Source organism: Choristoneura fumiferana, chromosome 11 (genome assembly GCF_025370935.1).
Source record: "Choristoneura fumiferana chromosome 11, NRCan_CFum_1, whole genome shotgun sequence".
Lineage (NCBI taxonomy): Eukaryota > Metazoa > Arthropoda > Insecta > Lepidoptera > Tortricidae > Choristoneura > Choristoneura fumiferana.
In genome coordinates, this window is record NC_133482.1 from 10,861,589 (window position 1) to 10,886,030 (window position 24,442).

General features: G+C 36.7%; 2 protein-coding genes across 3 annotated transcripts; one reads left to right on the top strand and one right to left on the bottom strand.

The window, feature by feature from the left end:
- The first annotated feature begins 3,611 nt into the window (after positions 1–3,611).
- LOC141432777 (uncharacterized) lies at positions 3,612–9,438 on the top strand. Of its 2 annotated transcripts, none has more exons than XM_074094536.1 (3): positions 3,612–3,633; positions 4,693–4,834; positions 5,703–9,438. In XM_074094536.1, exons 2-3 carry the CDS (start codon positions 4,814–4,816, stop codon positions 8,670–8,672), a joined length of 2,991 nt encoding a protein of 996 aa, XP_073950637.1. In that variant the 5' UTR covers positions 3,612–3,633; positions 4,693–4,813; the 3' UTR covers positions 8,673–9,438. The 2 variants fall into 2 exon arrangements, with proteins under 2 accessions (XP_073950637.1, XP_073950636.1); XM_074094535.1 differs by lacking the exon at positions 3,612–3,633 and adding an exon at positions 4,470–4,556.
- A 2,551-nt stretch (positions 9,439–11,989) lies between these two features.
- Positions 11,990–24,442, bottom strand: LOC141432784 (phenoloxidase-activating factor 3-like). The gene is made up of 7 exons (XM_074094544.1): positions 24,301–24,442; positions 21,723–21,850; positions 18,059–18,251; positions 17,163–17,341; positions 15,363–15,468; positions 13,036–13,219; positions 11,990–12,354 (listed from the first exon to the last, which is right to left on the bottom strand). Exons 1-7 carry the CDS (start codon positions 24,368–24,370, stop codon positions 12,102–12,104), a joined length of 1,113 nt encoding a protein of 370 aa, XP_073950645.1. The 5' UTR covers positions 24,371–24,442; the 3' UTR covers positions 11,990–12,101.

Consider the following 24,442-nt stretch of genomic DNA (forward strand, 5'->3'; position numbering starts at 1 on the left):
TAATGCTCCTGATAAATGCTCTTTAAGAATGTCAGACTAATATCAGCATAACATAAGAACATTATAAGCGTATACTTTTTTGATCTTGTTTAAAGCTATTGTAAGATCGATAGCAATAGTTTAGTAAGATATTAGAATGATATTAGTTCATTTGATTTTATAATGGTCCTAAAAATGCCCTTGTAAGAATGTCAAGACTAATATCAGCATAACATAAGAACATTATAAGCGTATACTTTTTTGATCTTGTTTAAAGCTATTATAAGATCAATAGCAATAGTTTAGTAAGATATTAGAATGATATTAGTTAATTTGTTTTTATAATGGTCCTGATAAATGCTCTTGTAAGAATGTCAGACTAATATCAGCATAACATAAGAACATTATAAGCGTATACTTTTTTGATCTTGTTTAAAGCTATTATAAGATCAATAGCAATAGTTTAGTAAGATATTAGTATGATATTAGTTCATTTGATTTTATAATGGTTTTGATAAATGCTTTTGTAAGAATGTCAGCCTAATATAAGCATAACATAAAAACACCAGACAAGTTAAGTGTTGAGAAAGATATTGGTGAGGGTTCTGCAGGATTTTATTTCATGCAAGAAGTCGATATAGAGGACAGAGATTCAGTTTGTGACATAGATCATGTCAGTGAAAATGAATCTTCGACCGAGGACGAAACTGATTATGAAAAAGATTTTGCCTTAAAAAGTGATTTACACTGCAGTTGGGCATTGACTTAAAGTATAAATAATTCAAAAAAACACATTTTTCTAAAGTTTTTTCTTTGGAAAAGTTGTTTGTTACTAATCAGTATATGCATACGCTTTCGTATCAACGCCTAAATAGAATTCAACCTGTATAAGTCGCAAAACCCAATTCCAGAGATTGCTGTGGCCATCAAGAAATTATTATATCACGGAAAAATGCATGCTATATCTCTTCTAGAAATGGCGTATACTTTTCCACACTAGTGCGCAAAGTAGCACTTTTTGTGCCTGAGTAGGTAATTCGCACAAATATCCTTTCGGGTTGTAATTATATTTACATGGCAATTGCCATTTTACACCCAGGGGAAGATGTAAAATCATATGCTCACCACGGGAAATTATAAAGAAAGCCTCAGATAGCTTGTTTATAGCCCTCGCCTTCGGCTCGGGCCGAATCTGATAATACCCGCAATCTGAGACTTTCTTTATATTATTTCCCTATGTGAACAATTTACTAATATTTGTTTGATTTTATGGTTTTCATCTTCTTTTACAGATATTTACTCAGGAGATGTAAAGCCATCAAATTTAGATGCTTATCCGGGGCCTTTTGTTAGTGAAATGAATCAGCTTGAAAAAGGATTTACTGTCACTACTAAGATAGGAACTGAAAAAAACGTTATTGTAATGGCCGCATCCGTGACACGTTTCACTCAACAAGAAATGAGTTTCTTTCCAAGGCCATGTTAAATTCTTTAACATACGGAAGTCTTTCTTGGTCAAGTAATGGTCTAAATCCATATATTCAGCCATTTACATCACCAACGTTGTCAGTTAAATAAAAAGTAAAAACTTTTAGTATATTTGTTTTTATAAAGTCAAGTGATCAGGTTAGGATAAAATCAGGTAAAGGTTAAACAGTTCATGTTTTATGTAGGTAAAGCAAGGAACCCTAAATTAATTCAACATGGCCGTACCATTGGTATTCAGAATGCTAATATTAGAGTAAATGATCTTACAATAGTCTAATAGTGCGCTGGAAAAGTGCAACTATAACAATGGCATCATTTTCACTACAATTATAGAAATAAAAAAATATACGAGGATAGAAAATACTATTTTAATTGATTATTTGAGTGGGCGCATGAAATTTGAAGCGTAAAACAGGGTCTACTTTACAGTAAATAATATGTTCCAACGTAAATACTTACCGCGCAACATAAAGAACCACCAATGATAACAAACACGTTATTAATATTACTACTATTATTATACTTGCATTCAGTTTGTCACTACAATATTTTATTCTGCCACGCTGCAGTTCACTCACCGAGCATAATGCACGCGGAATGTTTCAAAATTTCGTGTGGTCGTACATAAAATCAAAATAAGCTTGTTTAGGCTCACAAGATTCTAACGTTGGACCAATATAAGCCTATGCAGGCTTACAAAATACTTACGTAAAAGCGATATTAGCCTAAGGCAGCTTAAATTAGTTTTGTAAAGATTATTGTAAATGCGAACAGTATTCAATAAGACTGATATTAGGACGATGTTAAAATAAATACGCTTATAATTTGTGCCCAAATCCAGGCTTATACGATGATATAAAACCAATATTAGAGTGAAAATTTATAGTCTTGAGATGGTTGTAAGAGGGATTTTGCTGGTTGGGTACTGTAGGTATCAAGGTGATTCTGGAGACATGAGCGGGACCAACTCTACACCCTCAGTACCTAATTGATAATGGATCGTTCAGTACAATCATATTTTAGTAAATAATTTAGTACTTTTTGTTTGTAACATTAAAAAAATACCTTGACGTGTCTTTTATTGAAAAACACTTTTGAAAAATAAGTCACAGCAAATATGTAACAATTAGCAAGGTTATGTGATCATTTACATTATTTTGGTACCTATTATAAGTAATAGTTACTGTTTTTTTAAGACGTTTTTCAATAAAATGACTCGTCAAGATCGTTTACCCCATTTCTAATGCTAAAAAAAAGAAGTAACGGGTACTCGTACGGTTGATCCAGCTCACACGCTCCCCGAATCACTATGTAGGCACTATCTGCGATAAAAACAGAGTATACCTGTATTTCATGGTGCCCTCACAAATGTAAGGAAATGAAAACTGTATGTGTTGCACTATCCTCAATAGAATTAGTTAACCACAGTAACCTGTGTCTAGAAAAATTTCAAGTATGTTTAAGTACAATGACAAGGGGTGCCCCTTATTTTCGCATAACATTAATTGTCATAATATGAATTCGCATAGCAGATTTTTATAATAGCCCAATAATATATATATTTTCACATACTTCTTAGATCCACTTAATTGAATTGAGTAAATAAAATAATAACTTTTTAGTAATTTTTCCCTTAATGTACTTAACACTTTATATATGGTTTTCCAAAAAAGAAATACAATTTCATTAAATTAAGCATTTTATGTTTATACTCTTTTATAATTATGCAAAGTAATGTTATGCTAATTAAATTTATGCCAACTTACCATTATACCAATTCACATTATGCGCATTTACAGTGTGCGTATTCAGTTTTGCGAATTAATAATTACTTATGCGAAATAACATTATGCCAATTTCAATTAGGACAATTATTTTATGCGAATTAATATAGACCCATGACAAGGACCTTTACCCAAAATACTCAATGAAAGTATACAAAAGTACTTATAGGTATTAACAACCAACCTGATTGGTACTTGCAGTTATCCATTCGAGTCTTCCAGTAATGATAAGAAATTTAGTAATTAAGTTGACAATAATAAGACGATGACTGTGTAGTCGTAGAATGTGGGTATTACAATAAATATTGATAGTAAAAGCCCGAGTTATCATTTAATGAGTGATTAAAGGTAAATTAGTTAAAATTCTTTGCTAATGATTAAGGTAAGTGTACCTTTTTCTACCTCTATAAAGCGGTAATTTGATTTAAGATTAAAAAATTAACAAAGTCTAAAATAGTGTAGTATTTTTAAACCGCATGAGATTTGTTTTAAGAAAGTATAAATATCATAAGTAATCTTATATTATTTGGAAAATGCTGTCTTCCTGTTTTCCTGTATGTTACCTACCTCTTTTCTTTTGGTATGCTTAAACCGCTGAACCAATTTATTTATTTATACCAATTAAAGTTAGAGACCTTAGGTAGGATATTGGTTAGTTTTCATCATGGCAAATTGTATTTATTCCCGCGGAATTGCTACAATATTTGCGGATAGTCGGTGTAGGAAAACATCGTGAGGAAACCTGCACAAACCTGCGAAGCAATTCAATGGTGCGTGTGAAGTTCCCAATCCGCACTGGGCCCGCGTGGGAACTATGGCCCAAGCCCTCTTGTTCTGAGAGGACGCCTGTGCCCAACAGTGGGACGTATATAGGCTGGGAGGGATGGATGATGATGAATTGCGACAAAAGAATTATCTTTATTCAATTCAATTTTTAGAAAAAATATAGCTCCATCGAAACTATCGATGATTCCGCCAATGTCCAGGTTGAAAAAGACGTTATCGGTTGGAATTATCCTTAGATGGAATTGCTGCCAACAGCTACAGACAACGCTACGAGTACAATAAATAAATACTTGTAGGTACACATTTAATAAAAACTGAGAGAAACATGTTTTCTTGTGTATTGCATAAAACACAAAAGGAAATGCTTGAGGTATCACGGAATGAGGGTAAGTTATTCACGGAATCAGAGAAATACCTCCCTAAATTTTATTACAAATTTACGGTACATTCGTCAATTCGTAATAACATGACTTTTGGGATAAAAGTGATCAATAGTATAAAGCACGAATACTTTCTTACGTATGTAACTAATAAATATTTCATACATTACACTCCCACGCCCACTATTCTTTAACGTGCCATAATAGTGTACACTTACCTTAAAACATATCTAACGGAAACATTCGCTAAATTAGTGCTTTTTGGTGAATCACAGGTGATTAACGTGGTACAACTTTCTTTGCAATAAAAGGCAGCGACGCATAATTTTTTGTTAGTGCAGTTAATCAACTGCAAGGGATAACAACAGTGACAAGTGTTTGGAGAAAGAATTGAGCATGCGGTTGAAGGTGATTAATGTAAGTATCAAATTACTAAATTTTGCAGCGAACTCTTTATTAGCATGGGAGAATAAAATCAACGTACTGTGTGTACTGTATTTCATACTTACATGAAATTAGAAATAGATGCAGTAAGTTGATTATTTTTGTTTTATTTAAGAACCTAATGGGTATCCAGTGTTTTGTATGGAACATTATTTTGAAAAGATTAAATTCTTAAAATGCTTTATTCTGTTCGAATGTTTTTTGGGGCTTTAGATAACTTTACTAATATACTTACTGCAGTACTTAAGGTACTCTTCAAAGTATCCTGATTTAAATTTATATAAGATCTTTACTTTTTAACATTGTTGTAGGTCATTTATGAGTAGGTATAGACATGTACCTACTTAAGTTTATGCCATGGCGATGACAAACGCCGCCATAAAGAAATAGTTACATTCTAAAAATAAAACGATTTATCTATTCTTAAATTTTGGTTATCATCATCATCATCTCAGCCTAATACGTCCCACTGCTGGGCCAAAGGCGTCCTCTCAGAATTTTAGTTATACCTTGGACATATTTAATTGTATGCGTTTTTCGTATTTGTTTCATTTATTTTAATGATTTTTTTAGAATTGTTCAAAAGTGAATTGTAGGTACCTGTAAAAAAAGGCTTCAAATTAAGTGCTATGCTAATTATTAGTAAGCTACGTAATTGCAACTTATTTCATAGTACTTTATGCAAACAGTAGGTATACCTACTCACTTTAGATTTGCCTAGGTAGGTATATACATAGATAGATGGTCGAGATCGACATTGTAGTATATAAAGATATACTTAATCGAAACTAAGTACACAATTTATTTTGTTATCGAATACTGCACGTTGTTTCTTTTCCAGTGGATATTCCTGACGTGCTTAGCCACGGCTCTGACGTCAGAGTCAGAACCGAGGCCGCGAAGACACCTCTATGATATGAAGCAGATGCTCGCCTACAAACTCTTTACTCGCAACGAGCCCAACTGCACCCGGTACCAGCCGCCTGGAACGAGGTTCTTCCGAATCCCAGGTTTTAATGACGTCGTCGTCAAAGCTGTGCCTAAGAGCTTTGTTACACCTGCCCCGATCATCGAGAAAATCCCACCAAACCCACACCTCAGCGTTGTGGGCTCATACCTTGGTACGGACTCTATTGATGAAACATACAATGCTTTGCTTGGAGCGAATAATTTATTTAAAACAGGAATTTTAGAGGCAAATGACATGGCATTACATAAACTTAGTCCTTTGAGACCAATAGCACGGAAACCAGTAACGCTATGCCTGAATCCGAAACCCGTACACCCTTCTACTGTGGAATCCGTAGCGTCTGAAGCAGTACCCACTCGATATTCATATAAACAAATTAACCAAGACGGATCAGTGACGACTTGGTCCAGTTATCTGGATTTTAACCAAGGAGTCAAAGTAACCGAGGGCGGTAAAACGCTTCCCTTTGTAATCGACAGAATAAGAAAGATTCCAGTGCAGTTTCCAGTGCCTGTTTTACCGGAGGTGTCGAAGACATTGAACCCTTACGATGCAAATTTTGGACATTACTATCCAGTGAAAGTTAATCAACCTGATTCTTACTATTCGTACCAACAAATGAATCATGATGGTAGACTTACTGCTCATACTGGTTTACCTTCATCGTATAACAAATATGGTAGCCAGGTAGTTGTAACAGACGCGGAAAATACCCCTCCACCTCCGTTTTTTTTTGAAAATGTTCCAATGAGTACTTTATATCCAAAAGCACCACTTTTAGACATTATTGGCCCAAAACCACTGGCGTTTGACGTGCCGGCTGGGCATGTTATTTACGATGCTCCGGTATTTGAAAACCCTTTACTTGCTCCAGGATATTCTTATACTCAAATTCACGGTAGTGATGGAATGACCACTGCTCATGAAGCAGCTGCTTCCAGTGCACCACCAATAAGTTTATTTCCGAGAATTCACGAGAGAAATCCATTTGCACCACCAGCATATCAATTTATTCCTTATTCGTACAATCAAGACCATTCTGGCGTGAGAGTAGAAAACTACGCTGGAACTCATGGATGGGATTTTAAAGAACATGAAGAGGACTTCTCAGCAACGGAACCGCTTACATTTGGTGTACAACCCCCTAGCCCTTATTCATTTTCGGACAAACAAAATAGTAGTGATGGCAAAGTGACATATTACAACGGAGCACAAAAGAATATGCAGCCTGCTATTGCTGACAGAAAAGAGAATGCCACCGCTGGATCAAAAGTGAACGGAATATATGCTTCTACTTTGCCTTTAGTCAATCGATTTACTTATCCAGTCCCAAATAGTTTTGTAAAAATTCCGTCAGTTGAGAGCAATGCTCCTCAAAAACCAATCAAACCACCATCAGCTTCTGGAACGAGTTCTTTTCTATACAAACATGTTCACCGTGACGGATCCGTAACAAGCTACGGTGAAGAAGGTTCCAATGATCACAAACCAAACCCAGCAATGCCGACCGTACAAGGAAATACGCGCGTTTTCGAATCTCCGATTTACACGGGCCCTTTTCCTATTGACGTTAACACAAACGCTTATAAACCTTCTTCGCCTGTGTCCGGTTTATTTTCGTACAAACTGTTAAACAACGGTCAAGTAGATTATCATTATGCTATCGGGCGTAATGAAGTATCTCTGACTCCAGAATTGGAAGGCAATGAACCATTTCCTGTGTCTTCTTTGCATCGAGTTTCAGCAGCTCCTGTGACAGGCTATGTTGAATCAGATAGCAAGTACTCTCCTGATCCTGCGTTTGGCCAATCTTCAAGTTTGAATCAGGGAGGTATTCCACAGAGATATTCATATACACATACCGGTTACCCCCAGCCTAATCCCTTCTTAACAGTAAATGCTGATAATCCTGTAATAGCAACAAATAACCAACAGCAGTATTATACAAATGAATTCCAAAATTACAACGGAGATTTTTATCCTAACTCCGACGACTATGTGTACATTCCCCCAGCGCGTTATGATGAAATATCATCTCCTGTAAAACCGTTTAATTTTTCCAGGTTACCTCCAAAAAAATTCAGTAACCGATTCGTATATGAAAATGTTGACGGGGTCAATACAAGAGATGAGAATTTCTATCTACCTTCATCAACACCTAAACCGCAAGAAAGTTCAGCCCACAACTTTTACGATAAAGAATCCCTTGCGCAAGTTCGATATAATCGTAAATCTTTTTTAAGTAATAGGAATTCTGTAACTAATAACTTCGTGGTGACACCAGAGCTAGTATCAACCCCAAAGCCAGCCGATACCGTCTACGTTAAACAAGCACCTGTTCAAGTTCCATTAAACTTTCAACCTTCTTTGGGTAACCGGAATAACTATCCTATGGTGGCACCCGAGCAAGTTTCAATTCCGAATAGCCCACTTAATAGTGTCCATAACGAGCAAAACGTTATAGAAATATTGTCGAGTCCCCAGTCCTCTGTGAACCACAGTTCATTAAATGCCAATCCCATAACGGTTCAGAAAACGTCATTTTTATTCAAACAAAGTAACGCTGATGGTTCTTCAATAACAACAACGAATGATGGTAATACTATGTCTGTGCAAGTAGAGGAAGCTCGTCAACCAGCGGCCGTTCAAGACGAACAATCAAATGAGGAAGAAACACCAAGAGCGGTAGACGAAACCCCTAAAAATATCCCTGTGCCAGTGGTAGTGGAAGAAGCAGCGAGGCCCGAGCCGGTGCAAGTGCCAAGTACAGCAATGCCCAGAAAACGAATAATCAAACGCGTAAAGGTTAAGCACAGAGGGGATATTCCTGATGACGATTAGAGTATATTATTACTCATGTTTTTTCGTAAATTTAATCTACCATCGAGAACAGAGATTATTAAGCCACTCGTCACCGTTCATAATTTAGCCGTGTTATACAAACTCGTAGTAAATATTATTATATTGACATTAATAAACTAGAACAGCATTATACGGCCAAATTCCAAGCAGTGGCCAGTGGTTCAACAATCCAGGTTCGTGATTGTATCTGTATTAAGTTTAAGGACATTGATCTCTATTAATCTGTCATCTCCCAGGATAACAGGATCAAAGGAATTTGGGCACAAATTTGTGCCTCTGGGAGAGGACAGGTTAAGTATTTGTAAATAGTAATTTTGATAGTTTTATATCAAATATTATTACTCATTTTAATCTATGAGTTCTTCTAAGACTGTGAATGTAGCTTTGTAATATAAATGTTTAATTATGCTGTTAAGGTTGACAAAGAAAGCATTGTTAAAAAGTGTTTTATAAAAAATATTCACATACTTCACCTTCACATTACTTTCACTTACTTCTCACTCTCTTTCAAATACTTCGACTACGATCGACTTGTAGTTTGTTAAGAATTAAATATACTTAATGTACCTGTGTTAACTCTAAAGATTTTGACCTATATTTGTTTGTAAATATTAGTACTGATATTTTCTTACTTTCATTATTTTACTCTACGAGTATAAGTTATACGTATGACTTTGTGGCTGTATTTCCTAACTGTAATGAAAGCAAACTCACAAATATACATAATATTATTTTTAAAATCTGATATATTCTTTAATTTAAAATGTCTTCAAAGTCAAAGTCAAAATATCTTTATTCAATTTAGGCTATAACAAGCACTTATGAATGTCAAAAAAAATCTACCATCGGTTCGGAAAAACCTCTGTTAAGAAGAATCCGGCAAGAAACTCAACGAGGTTTATTTTTTTAAAACAGATTTACAATGTTGTAGCTAAATAGGTTTTATTTCAAACAACCATTACATTAGTTTCATCTGATACCCATTTCTTATGATCCAGTTGATTTGAAGGTCGGAACCTGTGTAGAGCTCCGATGACAATGGAAGTAAGTATCCAAGATAGGGATTCGTAGCCGTTACGAAAAAATCTAATAATATTTTTTCTAAGAATTTTGCAATTTGTATGGAATCTTCGAAGTTCAGGCATATTTTGTGCCTTGGGTTGCTACTTACCGTAAAACGAGGTTACTTTGCTCCCCACTGGGTAACTATGCTCCAGTTCTGTATTTTGTTTAAATGTCTTGCAGGTCGAAGTCCCGGTAGGTACCCGATACACTTCCCAATAAAGTAACAACACTGAACTTAAATTTTTGCTTCGATATTTTCTTTACTTTTCCTGTCAGACGCCGTACAGTGATAATACAGAGTGCAATGATAATGATGGGGTAAAAATACACCAAACGCCTCCTAGTATGAATTATAAATGAAATTAAATTCAGTAGCATATTTACCCAAACGCCGGTTAACATTGCTCCTAAATTAAAGTTTTAATATATATATTAAAACAACATTATGGCGTAGTTTAAGCAAGCTACTATCATAGGGGTGATCTACTTTACATAAATACATATATGAACATACCACAGCATAATAATTTTTAAGATAAAACAAATATTTCGAAATTTGGAGCAAAATTCGGTGCAAAGTAGCCTCGTTTTACCGGTACTCTTAAGTACTTATAATTCTCAAGCAAAGTTAATCGGGGGATGGGGGGACGCTCGATTTTAATGTCAATTTTCACTGTAAAGTTGAATATTTCGCAAAAAGATCTCGAAATCGAAAAATCGTTTTCACAACCCGCATTGATTTTAAAAGACCTATCCAACAATATCCCACACTGCAGCGTTGGATGAGAACTTTACGTCTAGAGGAGAAAAATACCCTAAAAAAAAATTTGTACCATTTTGTCAGCATGGTTGCTTGCTACCTATATATATCCGTGCAAAATTACAGCTTTCTAGCACTTAAAGGCGAATCTATAAGGGTTCCGTTTTTGCCATTTTGTCATCCTTTAAAACCTTTTGTAAACCTTTTTTTAATTTTAAGTTTGTTAATTGAATTTATTTTCCAATACCTTATTTATCCCAAAAAAGTTCGTAACTCTTGTTATGTTACTTAATTTCTAACTGTCACTAAGATTTTTATGTACTTACTCTTGTTAGTTCGCTTCGAGGTTTTTTTTTTCTTTTTTTTATTCGATTGGATGGCAAACGAGCAAGTGCGTCTCCTGATGGTAAGAGATCACCACCATTTTTAGGATAAAATCAGTGACAGAAAAACGGCCAGTATTAAATTACCCAAATAGTATGCCACCTTGCTAAAAATGTAAGTGGCGTATGCTGCATTCGTAACTTTTAGACTGGGTACAATGAAAAAGGAATTAAAAAAAACACAGCCTGCTTTAAATTATAACGTAATCGATCCTTCTGTCGATTGTCAACAAAATACTTCTAATTATTTAATTAACACCTTGTGTAGGTTTATAGGTGTTAACTAGCGACGCGTGTTGGCTCCCTGCGTGCGTAGTTTTGGGGAAAGAGAGTTTTTGATTAAGTATATAGACTTTATCGAAAATACAAACTGAGACATGGATGCACAGAAAAACCAGAAAAAGAGACCAGCGCTGGGAATCGAACCCAGGTCCTCAGCAATCCGTGCTGCGTGCTATAACCCCTACACCACCGCTGGACAGGAATCTAGACACGAATTTTTCCTATGCATACAGATCTCAGGTTGCTTATTTCTACTACGCTACTTATGCAGCAGCACTAGCGACATCTATGTTCCGCTCTCATCGAGGGACGTCACACTCTTTCGGAGTCAACCGCTCACCCAGACAAGAGATGTCGCTACTAAGCAATCAAATTATGATTGTTTTTTTTGGAGTCTTTTTGTATTTTTTATTTCAACTCCAAATTTGTTACTTTTACGGGTATCCCGTGAAATCATATCAACCAAAGCAACCTGAGATATGTATGCATAGGAAAAATTCGTGTCTAGATTCCTGTCCAGCGGTGGTGTAGGGGTTATAGCATGCAGCAGGGATTGCTGAGGACCTGGGTTCGATTCCCAGCGCTGGTCTCTTTTTCTGGTTTTTCTGTGCATCCAGTCAGTTTGTATTTTTGATATGGTTTCACGGGCTACCCGTAAAAGTAACAAATTTGGAGTTGAAATAAAAAATACAAAAAGACTCCAAAAAAACTAATCATATAGACTTTAATTTATTTGAAGGCTCCGCGTGAAACCGGGGCGTATCGCTCGTTCTATCTTTATAAATTACGAGAAAAAAAACGAACGGTTTCGACGCATTCGAATTTATTTAACATAAACCACGTCATCTAAATATGCAAAATTATAAAAATGTAAACTAGATATTTTAGATGCATTTGGTTCGTTACGAATGTGAAAAATCATTGCCTAATTGTGTCCAGGATCCACTTCATGTATTTCGTGACGTCTGTGTAGACGCCTGGGAAGTCAGAGCCGCATTTAATAGGCCCGTAGGAGACAATCCCATGCTGGATGTATTTGCTTCCAGGAATGTTCTTGTATTGGCCTTTGATCATCAAGGGGCCGCCGGAATCGCCGTTGCAAGCGTCTTTGCCGGTCGTGCCGGCGCACAGTTTGTTTGCAGTCTCGTCTTCACCGTTTATCTGGCCACCCCTGAAATGTAACAGGAACATCATCATCATCATTCCAGCCGTAATACGTCCCCTGTTGGACATAGGCCTTCCCCATAGACCTCTAGGTGCTTTGGTTGCATTCACTGTGAACCCGTGACTTCCATCTTGTTGGTGGACGCCTTACGCTGCGCTTGCCAATCCGCTGTCTCCACTCAGACATAGAACAGAGGATATAATCTAACTAATATTATAAATGCGAAAGTTTGCAAGTCTGTTTGTTTGTTTGATGTAGGTAGATAAAATTCTGTAGGTACACGCAGATAGTTTACAGTCTGAGGTTTTGAGCCCCGAGGAAGGACCTAAGGATAGTTTTCATCACTGAAAGCTGCACAGTCCCCGGGGGATAACGATACACAAATTCTACGCGGACCTAGTCCCTAAGTACCTACAATAAGCAAAGCTTGTGTTGTGATGCTAGACAACGAATAAACCTACTTACATTATAGGTATAGCTAAATACATATCTACTTAATTACATATGAAACATCCAAGACCCGACAACAAACAGAGTATTCTATATGTCTAACAAACGCGATCTGTCATTTTGTCGCTTCTCGTACCTACTCGTATCTATAACGGCGCCAAAGGCATGACGCCCGGGGTGCCTAGTTTTATGAGGCCCTGCATCCAGCCTATGGTAGACGGTCCCAAAACTCCATACCTGTTGTACAGCTCACTGCAGGATTGCTTCGTGCGCATTGGCACATCCACGGTGAGCAGTTTCGAGGAAGTATATCCGGATTCCGTGAACCCCCAACCCGCGACCGTCGCGTTGAGATCCTGGATCTGGATGTCACGGTTCTGCATCGCGCTAGTCACTGGCAGGCAGATTGGTTGTGCGTTGGCTGTTTTAGAACAGACGAAAGGTTGTAAATTTTATGCAAGTAAACTTAAAACAGCCAGGTGCGGCTAAAAACCGCGCGGCTTAGCCGTAGTGCGGCCTCGGCCTTAGACTCAACAATCTCTCTCTCTCTCTCTTTGTTTCTGACACTGTTAGTCGATTTAAATTGTATCAACTTAAAGAAATAAAACTGCTTATAAATAGCACAAAATACAGATAGTTCAAAAGTCAATCTCCATATAAGTGCGCTCGAGCAACGCACACATAGACACTGCTCACGGACACTGTACCTCGGGCCGGTTGGAACCAGTGCGAGCGCAAGTGCCATCCGCTTGAGACACGCGTCTGCGAACTTTTTTGTGCAATAACGGAGCAACAAAAAAAAAGTTATAACTGTTCAGTGGACGGTTGCTTAAAATAAATAATCGTGATTTTCGCCAATAACGAAATCGTCGCAAGATATTTTCTGTGACAAATTTATAATATAGCAATGACATTATACTTAAAATATTTTAGTTATTTTTTTTCCATTCTTCCCGTTTCATTCTCAACAATAAATCAAACAACTAGATAAGAGTGCCACTACCACTATAGTTTTTTGGTGCAAAAGCCATAGTTGACAACCTTAGAGCGACCGCCGAGCGTAGGTATGAAAAGTGAAGTACATACAGGAGATTGACTTCTGAACTATCTGTATTTTTGTAAATAGAGAGCGGATTTGAAGTAGTGATTACAAGTTTAATATGGATAAGACTAGTACAAGCATAAACTTAATATTACTTAGACGAACAGACCTTGCTTGACAGCGTGACCGAAAGTGAGATGGGCCTGTCTGTGAAAATTTATAAATGTCTGTGTGAGTTTTAGAGTTGCCCTCACTGCTAAATATGAGTTGTCGATAACCATAGGTACCGTATCCCCGGTATCTCCGTATATCCGGTATCATGATATAGGTAAGGTACACAGTGCAAATAAATCTAAGGGCTATTGCAGTAAAGTAGTTACTAGAAACTTCATAAAATTTGTAAAAAAAAAATTGCCAGCAAATATCTTTCACTCCCACTCATGCCACTCGTCGTTCGTCGTTAACTTTACACTAGACAGTTAGGTACCCTACCTATATTCGTATGTCGAGAGTGTAAATAGTAAGCTATGAATAAAACACAAACAAGATACATACCTACTTAGCTTTAATGAACACTTAAGGTATTTTTACTTAGGGTGGCACAAAAGTCCAATTGTTATCTCAATATTAAAAATGACTCGAACGAAACGTATGAAAATTATCGCTAAATTGACTTTACACGATACGGTCACTCCAAAAATCGACAACATTTTCACGAACACAAATGTTTAAATAGTAAAATTAATTCTTGATAACTTCAATATCTAACTATTTGTATATAAAATCTAAGATGTTTGTACTTTGTGCGCTCACGTCTGATGGACCAGGTTCTGGTTCCATATAAAACAATAGCATTATAACAGCAATAATAATAATACGAATAATTATTATTCGTAGTTTATTGAATTTAAGTATCTATAAGATTGCATTGTGGTAAGTAAGTAAGTGTTTTCAAATCTGCCTTATACTTATAAATTAGGCCCTATACTACGAAGTGCAAAATTCGAACTTCATATCTTGTCGTCCCGCTGACGCTAATATTATTTAATAGGAGAGTGACAAGGAGTACGATACGAACTTCGATTTTCGAATCTTGTAGTAGCCCCGCAGCTCGCTTTGCTGATGTGTAGCGGTGACCGCATGTGACCGTTTACACGCAAAAGTACAAAATAAGGTATCGTGGGGGACTAAGTGATGCGCGGGGCGGGGTGCACGTGGCATGCATTTCAGCGCTGATATAAGCACACGTGACTGTCACACGCGCGACAGAGCTACATTTACGTGGGTAGTTCTACGAGGGTTTTAAGCACTATCCGCTTACTATTACTGAAGAGATGAGCCAGGTAGAATGGAAGGATTTTATAAAACGATATGGTGTACATACGGTACAATTACATAAAATGTCTTGCGTACGGTCTCTCATTTCTTCAATAAGTATATGTTAGGAACCAATAGCGGTTGAAATGCTCGTAGAATAGAAGTACCCACGAGCGACTTGTAGACGTGGGAAAATATTACTTACTATGATTGAAAACAGGCCTCTTTAGCCTCAAAAGAGCGATGTCGTTTCTGACTCTAGGCTTGCCCCTGTACCCTGGATGGGCTATAATCTGTTCCACTCGTATGTCCTGAGAACAAGGAATTGACAAATTGAGACAAAGCATTTGAGCACCTGGAGCTCCGGGAAGTTAGGGACGTGCACCGGGTTTTTAAGCCAGTGAGAGTCCAGCACTTTCTGGGCCGTACCTTTTCAGCTGTCCATAATGGATTTTTCCCCACTGCACGCCACCATCAATTGAGCACCTCATAAAATGGTGATCTCTTACCATCAGGAGACCCACTAAAAAAAACCTAACCATTTGTAATACAAGCTTTTTTGCTGACTGTACTTTTTGTTGACTGTACTTGCATTGTCGCCCAAATTACATTTGCATACCAAATTTCAAGTCGATGCTATTAACCGTTGAAGAGATCCGTTCTGCGAAAACGATCCTGGCTGGACTATCAGGATGTCACTACTAGATTATTGTACTGTCACGTGATTTACATAAGTATGCCAAATTTCAAGTCAATCCGACTACTGGAAGTTGGTCGAATTTTACTTGCAAGATTTGACTACAGACTTAGAGACAGACAACGGGACAGGTGAAACTAAATAAAAGCTTATAGAAACCGGACAAGAGCGTGTCGGACACGCCCAAAATAGGGTTCCGTAGTAAATTAAGTAATACTTTTCTAAGGATTTCGTATTTTATACCGAATCTTCCAAGTTTAGGTATATTTTATACCTTAGGCTGCTATTTAAGAGTAAAACTACTAATAATTCTCAAGCAAACTTAGCCGTTATAGTTTTCCTTGAAAGTTTCATATACTTACTACCATCTTGAATTTTTAAAATTTTTCCACCCACCGGTTTAGATTTTTGAGGGGGGGGGACACTCGATTTTAATGAAAATTTGCACTTTAAAGTTGAATAGTTCGCAAGAAAATCAATGAATCGAAAAATCGTCTTAGCAAACCCCTAATGATTATAAAGACCTATCCAACGATACCCCACACTATAGGGTTGGATGAGAAAAAAAAAATCACTCCCACTTTACGTCTATGGGAGGTATCCTAAAAAAAAATTATATAAGTAAACTTAATTAATATTTTTATTGTACCATTTTGTCGGCATAGTTTACATATATATCCGCGCAAAATTACAGCTTTCTAGCATTGATAGTCCCTGAGTAAAGCCGCGACGGACGGACAGACAGACGGACAGACATGGCGAAACTATAAGGGTTCTGTTTTTGCAAATTTAGGCTCCGGAAAAATTAGATAAATCTTTCTTTAATCAAAAACAAGTAAACATTATCCGCCGGTCTCTTGCTACGGTTAAGGTGCCGGTAGGGACCGAAAACAGGACATCATCATCATCACCATCTCAGCCGTAGGACGTCTATGTTGGACATAGACCTCCCCCATAGACCTCCAGTTGCTTCGGTTGGGAGCGGCTTGCATCCACCGTGAACCCGCAGCTTTAACCAGGTCATCCGTCCATCACGTCGATGGACGACCTACGATGCGCTTGCAGATCCGCGATCTATAACTTTTCGGCTCCAACGGCCATCTATTCTCCGTGCTATATGGCCTGCCTATTGCCATTTCAACGAGTCAATTCGCCTGGCTATGTCGGTGACCCTTGTTCTTCTACGTATCTCCTCATCTCGATCTCGACCCGATCTCTACTGACTCGATCCCGTAGAGAAACCCCAAGCATAATATCTCGCTCCATAGCTCGCTCGCATAACAGGACATAGATGTGATCAATTATTACCTGAAGACGTTCTTCGCAAATCCGGTTCGGAGGTTCACCTTCGCAGTCTATATCGGTGTCGATGTCATTCTCTCCCACTCTCACACCAGCTAGCCTCTGGTCTACGATGCAGTGTGCAGCAGTTAGTACGTAACGATTGTTGATCAGACTACCACCACAATTGAACTGATGTCCGTTCTCTGGAAACAAATAGGCCGAATAGCATCATATATTTTTTTTCATTTATTATTTTTTTTGACCAGTGGCGTAGAGCTAGAGCATGGGTGGCACCCGGGGCGGATTTTTATAGGTGGCACTACTGATGTTCACGGTTAGGTGTCCCCCTAAGTGGGTGACACCCGGTGCGGGCCGCCCCCGCCGCCCCCTCTAGCTACGCCACTATATTGCCTGCAGAAAACTAATAGTCTCTGAGTAAAATGCTTTTGACATACAGATGAATTAGGGTGCGTCTAAACTTATGTTAAAACGCTGAATATACCTACCTGGTTTCCAATTATGAACGTTCTTAACGTATAATAAACGCACCGTATAACAACAAAAGCATCTGTCGTTGAATTACTATTAGGTACAATTATTTTATTCATCTATATAGTACTTTCAAAAGAAGTAACATTCTTATGGACCAATTTGATTTTATGTTATATACATAAGGTTATATATAATACCATTTATAATACATAATAGCCTCTTATATGACATTATATGACACAAAGTGCTAAAATACTTAGTTAATTTGAAAAAGTGTTAGGTTAAATTGCGATCACAGCGCGCGAGTTGAGCGAGCGAAGCGAGCATGCCGCGGCAGCGGCCAACGAACCACCAGAACCTCAGATGCCAGAACCGTACTAGCTTGCAAAAAGTAAAAGTGACATCAAAATAATATTCGTGACACTTACTGGTTCTGTAGGAGAGCAGCACCATCCAAGGATATTCGTAAAGTCCAGCAACGCGGCCGCCGACGATCTTGTTGCCATCAAGGATTCCACAATTATTCGGCAGAAGGCTTAGGTTCGGGTGGCCCTCGACGCTCTCGACGACCTCGACGCGTGAGGTAGTCGCCTCAGGAGTTGACAGCGAGTTGCAACACACCTGATGGTAAAAGCCAGATTTACAGATGGGCAAAAATATTGCGTTGCCAGACGTTCGTAAAGCCGTGGTAGCCTAGTGGTTGTACTGTTCAAACCCCGGCTCGCACATAGTTTTTCAAATTTTATGTGCTAAATTACTTTTCTAATTTACCACGAATTTTGCGTAGGAAAACGTTGTGAGGGTTCTGCACAAACCTGCGAGGTAATTTGATGGTGTGTGTGAAGCTCCCAATTCGCACTGGGCCCGCGTGGGAACTACGACCCAACGCAAATGTAATGTTTTTCCGGTAGTTTATTTCCAATTATCCAATTTACCGTTTAAAATATCTGAGAATTACCTACTAAATCATATAAAAAATCGAATCTTACCTAACATATAACTTATCGCAGTAGTTTCATTTCCAAAACGAATCTTTAGCATATTTACATTTCGCATTTTATTCATTTGGTCAAATTATAATTTTAATAAGCAAACGTTTTTTTTTTGCTAATATTGTATCCCAAAAAAATATTTGTTCAAAATTATATTTCGCACAAACCAACCACAGAAACCAACTGCTACCAGAAAAGTAGGTAACATTAGGTTAGTAGACCTGCTTCTTCCACAGAAACGAACTGCTATCAGAAAAGTAGATGAGATTAGACTGCGTCCCCCGCAAAAACGCACTGCTATCAGAACAGTAGGTTAGGTTTGGTTAGGTTAGAACCGCGCCCCCCACAGAAACGAACTGCTCCCAGAAAAGTAGGTTATTATGTCATGCGTTATTATGAAGAGTACGTTATGCCAAACGATACATTTGACTAAATAATACTTAGTAATATGAAACATGACCAAGTAATTATTTGATAAACAATCATTTGCCAGAAAAAATATTAACTGTAAAATTGCGATAAGGTTTTGTTGCAAATTATTTTTTGCCAAATGATAATTTGAGTAAAATATTTTGGGCTGCGATACTTTGGGAAAAGTTTTTTGCCCATACATTATGAATCCGTTTAAAATCCTCGAATTTACCAAATCTGACAGCTGAAGTTTGTTTACATTTAGGTAGTTACATACCTGGATAGGTAGGTACTTCCCCGAATCAGCTATACTTGGTTTGGCTTAATCGGGGAAGTTGTGAAAGCTCAATAAAGTTTATTTTCATTTATTCATTTTATCAATTTATAACGTCACTATTCCCTCCATCCATTTTACCTCCCGTCTCTTTTATCTTTTATTTATTCTGTGCTTTTATGAACGAGCTTACGAGTAACTATTTAGACTAGATCAGTGTTTTTCAATCTGTGTGTGCCCCTTAAGGGGGTCGCGGTATCTTTAAAATACTCTCACGGTTCTTGTGTATAATTATTCAATATTTGTATTAACAGCGTAAGATAATACAAAACCCTGTAAGTGGAGGTAACCCGGGGGTCACCAAACATTTCTCAAACCAAAAGTTGGAGTAGATAAATGTGTAGCCAATAAGCGCTCTCAGGGTAAGTAAACAAACAGACTTGTAATTAACCTACAAGGAATCATGATTTGCGGTCAGTGCCCCGAATGTTACCTAAAACGGTAAATTAACTTTAAAAGATAACTTCTTATTAGTGATTAGGTACTTAGCCCCATAAGATAAGTAAACATACACAGCACTGCCATCAGTGAAAATCTAATACCTACCTTTAAACGAGCAATTGGGATGCACCAAAAAAAATAACCTATAGTTTTTATCTTATTTTTGGAAAAAATAGGATATTTTAAGATACCATTTTCGTTGATTTTGAATTTGGATAAGTATTTATTTTTTTATATTTTTTTTACGAAATACGCTGGATGACGTCACAGTGAGACAGCCACATTCCATTGCCTGAAAAAGTTCAGGTCGTACATAACATAATCTGTGGCATTACAATTTGACAATAATTCAAGCACGGTTTAGGGTCCTAAATGAACCATGACAAATAGTTTTATTTTATTTCTCTTCTTTTAGCTTCGATTATTCCTTCGTTTATTTAATGGTGTGATAGTAAATAGATATCTTTTTAAAAATCTGATATTTAAATTCTTTTGTATTTACTTGTAACATAGTAATTTAATGATTTAATTTGTAAAAATACATTGGAAATACTCGTATACATTTCGGACTTTACGATAAATGACAACTGTTTAAGGCCAGTTGCGCATCATGTGATTAAAGTTCTATCTTTGTCACTCTTTGCTATTATAAGCAGGACAGGAACATTTCAAACTATCAATTTGCTTAAGAGTGTAGACCTGCTTTATAACTGGCTTTTTGACGAGATACTCCAGGGGTCAAATGAGGGTCATTACTAAAATTTTGTTTATTTAAATCAGTTTATCACATTTTTGGAATCTGATTTCTGAAAACGCTTCACGAAGCCTATTTCTCCAAATGGTTTTCGATTTATTATATGTTGTCAAAAATTGGGACATCCCAATTCTAAATATATAATCAGAATCTCGGAAACGGCTCCAACGATTTCGATGAAATATCGTACGAAGGGGTTTTTTGGGGATGAAAAATCGATCTAACTTGGTCTTTTTTCTGGGGAAATGCTTATAATCGAGTTATAGCCTGAGCAAAGCTCGGTCGCTGAGGTACTTTTATTTAAATCAGCACTGGAAAATCTTTGTGGGATTTTTAGCGATGTTATTATTTGTGGCCTTTCCTTGTTCAAGACCGGTTGGTCAAATTATGCGCGGAAAGTCCGCCGTTCCAACTAAGGTATAAAATTTACGCACTAATCGTCTCTTAACTATTTTGTGCCGATTAATCCGATTGATAGAGAAAAAACCGGCAAGGAGCGCGTCTATGGGAGGTACTTATGTACCCCAAAAAATTTTTTTTACTTCTCATGCTCGTCATGTTCGTGTTTATGCTGGATCTAGGCGACATAAAATGATCTTCATGCTCTAGTGCATAAAGTAAAATCTTCGTCTAAGACCAAGGTAATCAGGTTTCAACAGTCCAAACCAAAGTTTCTATATCTTTTTTTTATAATTTAATTTTATATAGAACATAAATCAATCAAATCAATAAAAATAAATCAATATCACTAAAAATTTATGATTATACGAGTATAGCAATGCATGAAAAATAAAAGGTACCTAGTAAGTGAACAATTGTTTCCACTGTTGCTATTTAATTTTGCCTCAATCGAAGTGAAAAGCAGAGTGTACCGGCTCTGGTGGCTATATGAACGCTTTGGATAAAATGGCTCGTTTTATGCTCTAGTTGTACAATATAATATTTTCCTACATTTCATTTTATCACTATGTCGGCATATATTTACTACATAAATTCATAAGTTACGACGTTCCTGCACTAATAACTAGCTTTCTAGCACAAATAAGCCGCGGTCGAGCAGACAGACAGACAGACGTGATGAAGTAACAAACGAACAAACAGACTTACAAACTTTCGCATTTATAATGTTAGTGAGATTTTATTAGGTTCTTGCTATTTACCATTGGTAGCCCTCCATCGTATCCACAAAACGCCGCTTGGAGCTTTTCATTGGCAGCAGCCTCTCTTTTGCTGAAGAGAACCATAGCGGCACTGCAACTTTGAAACTTGGTGCAGTCATCACAGCTTTCTGAAATCCATATTGTTACAATACAATTTTTTTTAATATTTCTCCGCCATTTTTTTTTCGCATACGCCATATTGAAATATTATATACCCTATGTCACTCCGACAGTTACGATGAATTCATTGATACCTCATATTATTATGTTAAAATCCGTCCAGCCGTTTAGGCTGCAGCGAGGACCAAAGAAATGGACATACATACCCACATACATACATACAGGTCTATTTTTTTGCCTAATTTCACTTTATCTAACAACTTTTACCAAAATGAATAGTTTGTCTAAAGTCAATTTGTATAATTTCATTATTCATAATTTTGATATTGTCGAATTTTCATTTTTACTAAATGATCATTTGCATAACTCTTGTTTTGTCGAATATTATTTTATCGAAAACTTACTTTGTCGATTCTAATTTTAAATAATCATCATATAGCCGAATAACGTTTTAACTAACATGGGATTGTCTAATATTGAATTATCATAATATTTGTTTTGCTTACTAATGTTATGCCTAATTTTGGTACCTAAATGTTTATTATAAAATAAGGTCAATTAGGTAGGTTAAAATTGAAATAAATTAATCCATACATTCTACTAATTTTTTATTCGGTTCAAGTAAATAACAATACTAAGTATACATACAGGTAATAGGTACGACGACGAGCGAAGCGAGGAGCGTAAGGTAAAACTGCGACCCTGCAGTGCGCAAGCCGAGCGAGCGAAACGACCGTACCGCGGTAGCGGCCGGCGAAGCGCCAGAACTGACTTTGTTTTACAATACTTAACTTTTTAGAATTAACTAACGTTATCGAAATGTATTCGCATTAACGTGATTGGAATAAATAAAATTACTTATGCTACATGTATGTTAGACTAAAATAATTATGTCAGTGAAACGTTGTATGAAATAAATTTATACAAAATGAAATTATGTGACATGTATGTTATACAAAATATATTATGTAAGTCAAAGATTATATGAAATGAGTATAAACAAAATTAAAATTAGGTAATTTAAAATTAGGCGAAACAAAATTATGTAAAGTAAGTTGTATACACAAATTAAATGACTCACTAAAATGAAAGTTAGCAGTAATATTGGTTTATCTAATATTAGGCAAACTGAAAATAGGCAAAAAGTTGTTAGGCAAAACAAGGTACAACCCATACATTATACATACATACGCTCGAAAACATAACCCTCCTTCAGGTAGTCGGGTAAAAAAAATAACTGCAGAAATAATGCAATGGAAATGCAGTGGCAATGGGCAGGCCGCTGGTTTTCAGTCTCCAACCAAACTAAAAACTAAGCGATCTTGACGCGTTTATAGAAAATCACTTTTGAAAAATAAGTCACAGCAAATAATAATATGTAACAATTACCAAGGACATATGATCATTTTTTACATGCTTTTGGTATAATAATAGTTACTGTTATTTTAAAAACTTTTTCTTTAGAAAGACTCGTCAGGATTGATTACCTTTTTTCTAATGCTAAAAAATGAAGTATAAATACGCGTAGATAACCTAGAAACTGTAACAGAATCTTCTACCATGTCAACAAAAATGTACCCACGTAAATCAAATAAAAGAAACGCTTGGATAATGACCTTAACTATTACAAATGTTTGGTTTACCTAATCGTGGGGCCGGAATCTTAAAAAATATAGGTAAATATTTTCATCGTACGGAATTCTCTGCACGCGAGGACGTCTAGCACTTAAGTAGTCAGATTTTTTGATTTAGGGAACCGTTTACAAAATATTAAGCTTTGGACTCTAATTTAAAGCTTTCGGTCGTACGGCGTAGAAGCGTGTTCAGATATTTTTGATCAAATTTTTGCTCAGTAATTTCTAAACTTTAGAGTGATCATTTTTAAGTGTCATGCGTCCCCGGCCCCCTTCTACAAGCAAAACTGTTGGTTTGAATAAAAAAAAAACCTAGTGGATACATAACGAATTTAAAAATCGCTGACTTTACATTAGTATTTACCATGTATTACTAATTATGGTTCTACACCGCGTTTGTTCCCAGACGCACGTGGCCAGTTTTTTTATAAAAGTACTGTCGAGTTCGTAAATTTCAGAGTAAAAATTTTATAACAAATATTTGAACACGCTTCTACGCCGTTAACGATAGAGTCGTGTTCACATATTTTTGATCAAATTTTTGCTCCGAAGTTTAAAGAAGAACACAAGCGATAAACTTGCCCCTCATTTTCGCTTCTTTGCGTTCAGATAAAATGATTTAAGTTGAAGTCGAACGTAAGCCAGTCAGCTTACCATTATCCATATTATAAACGGGAATTCCCAATGTCTTTGTTTACTTATAATAAAGTTCATCAAGAAGCATGCGAATAAACACGCAACTTATAAATAACACAAATATAAATGAGCAATTACCTACATTAGTCCATCGAGCAAACCGAATAAATATCAACTAGGCTACTTACTTTGTGCGACGTACGCCTGTGCACAGCTAAAGTAACCGAGCAAAAAACAAAAGAAAACTTTTTCCCGCATTTTGTTAGCAAAAGTTATATCAAAATTATGCGTGCGCGCTTCACAGTCCTCGTCTTGCAACTGGTCAGGCGG

Excerpts from the sequence above, each read along its gene's own strand:
- LOC141432777 (XM_074094536.1), top strand. The coding sequence starts at position 4,814 with ATGCGGTTGAAGGTGATTAAT. Across the intron at positions 4,835-5,702 it reads TGCGGTTGAAGGTGATTAAT|TGGATATTCCTGACGTGCTT; the intron begins GTAAGTATCAAA and ends TTTCTTTTCCAG.
- LOC141432784 (XM_074094544.1), bottom strand. The coding sequence starts at position 24,370 with ATGCGGGAAAAAGTTTTCTTTTGTTTTTTGCTCGGTTACTTTAGCTGT. Across the intron at positions 18,252-21,722 it reads ACGATGGAGGGCTACCAATG|GTGTGTTGCAACTCGCTGTC; the intron begins GTAAATAGCAAG and ends TTTTACCATCAG. Across the intron at positions 12,355-13,035 it reads TGCAGTGAGCTGTACAACAG|GGGTGGCCAGATAAACGGTG; the intron begins GTATGGAGTTTT and ends GTTACATTTCAG.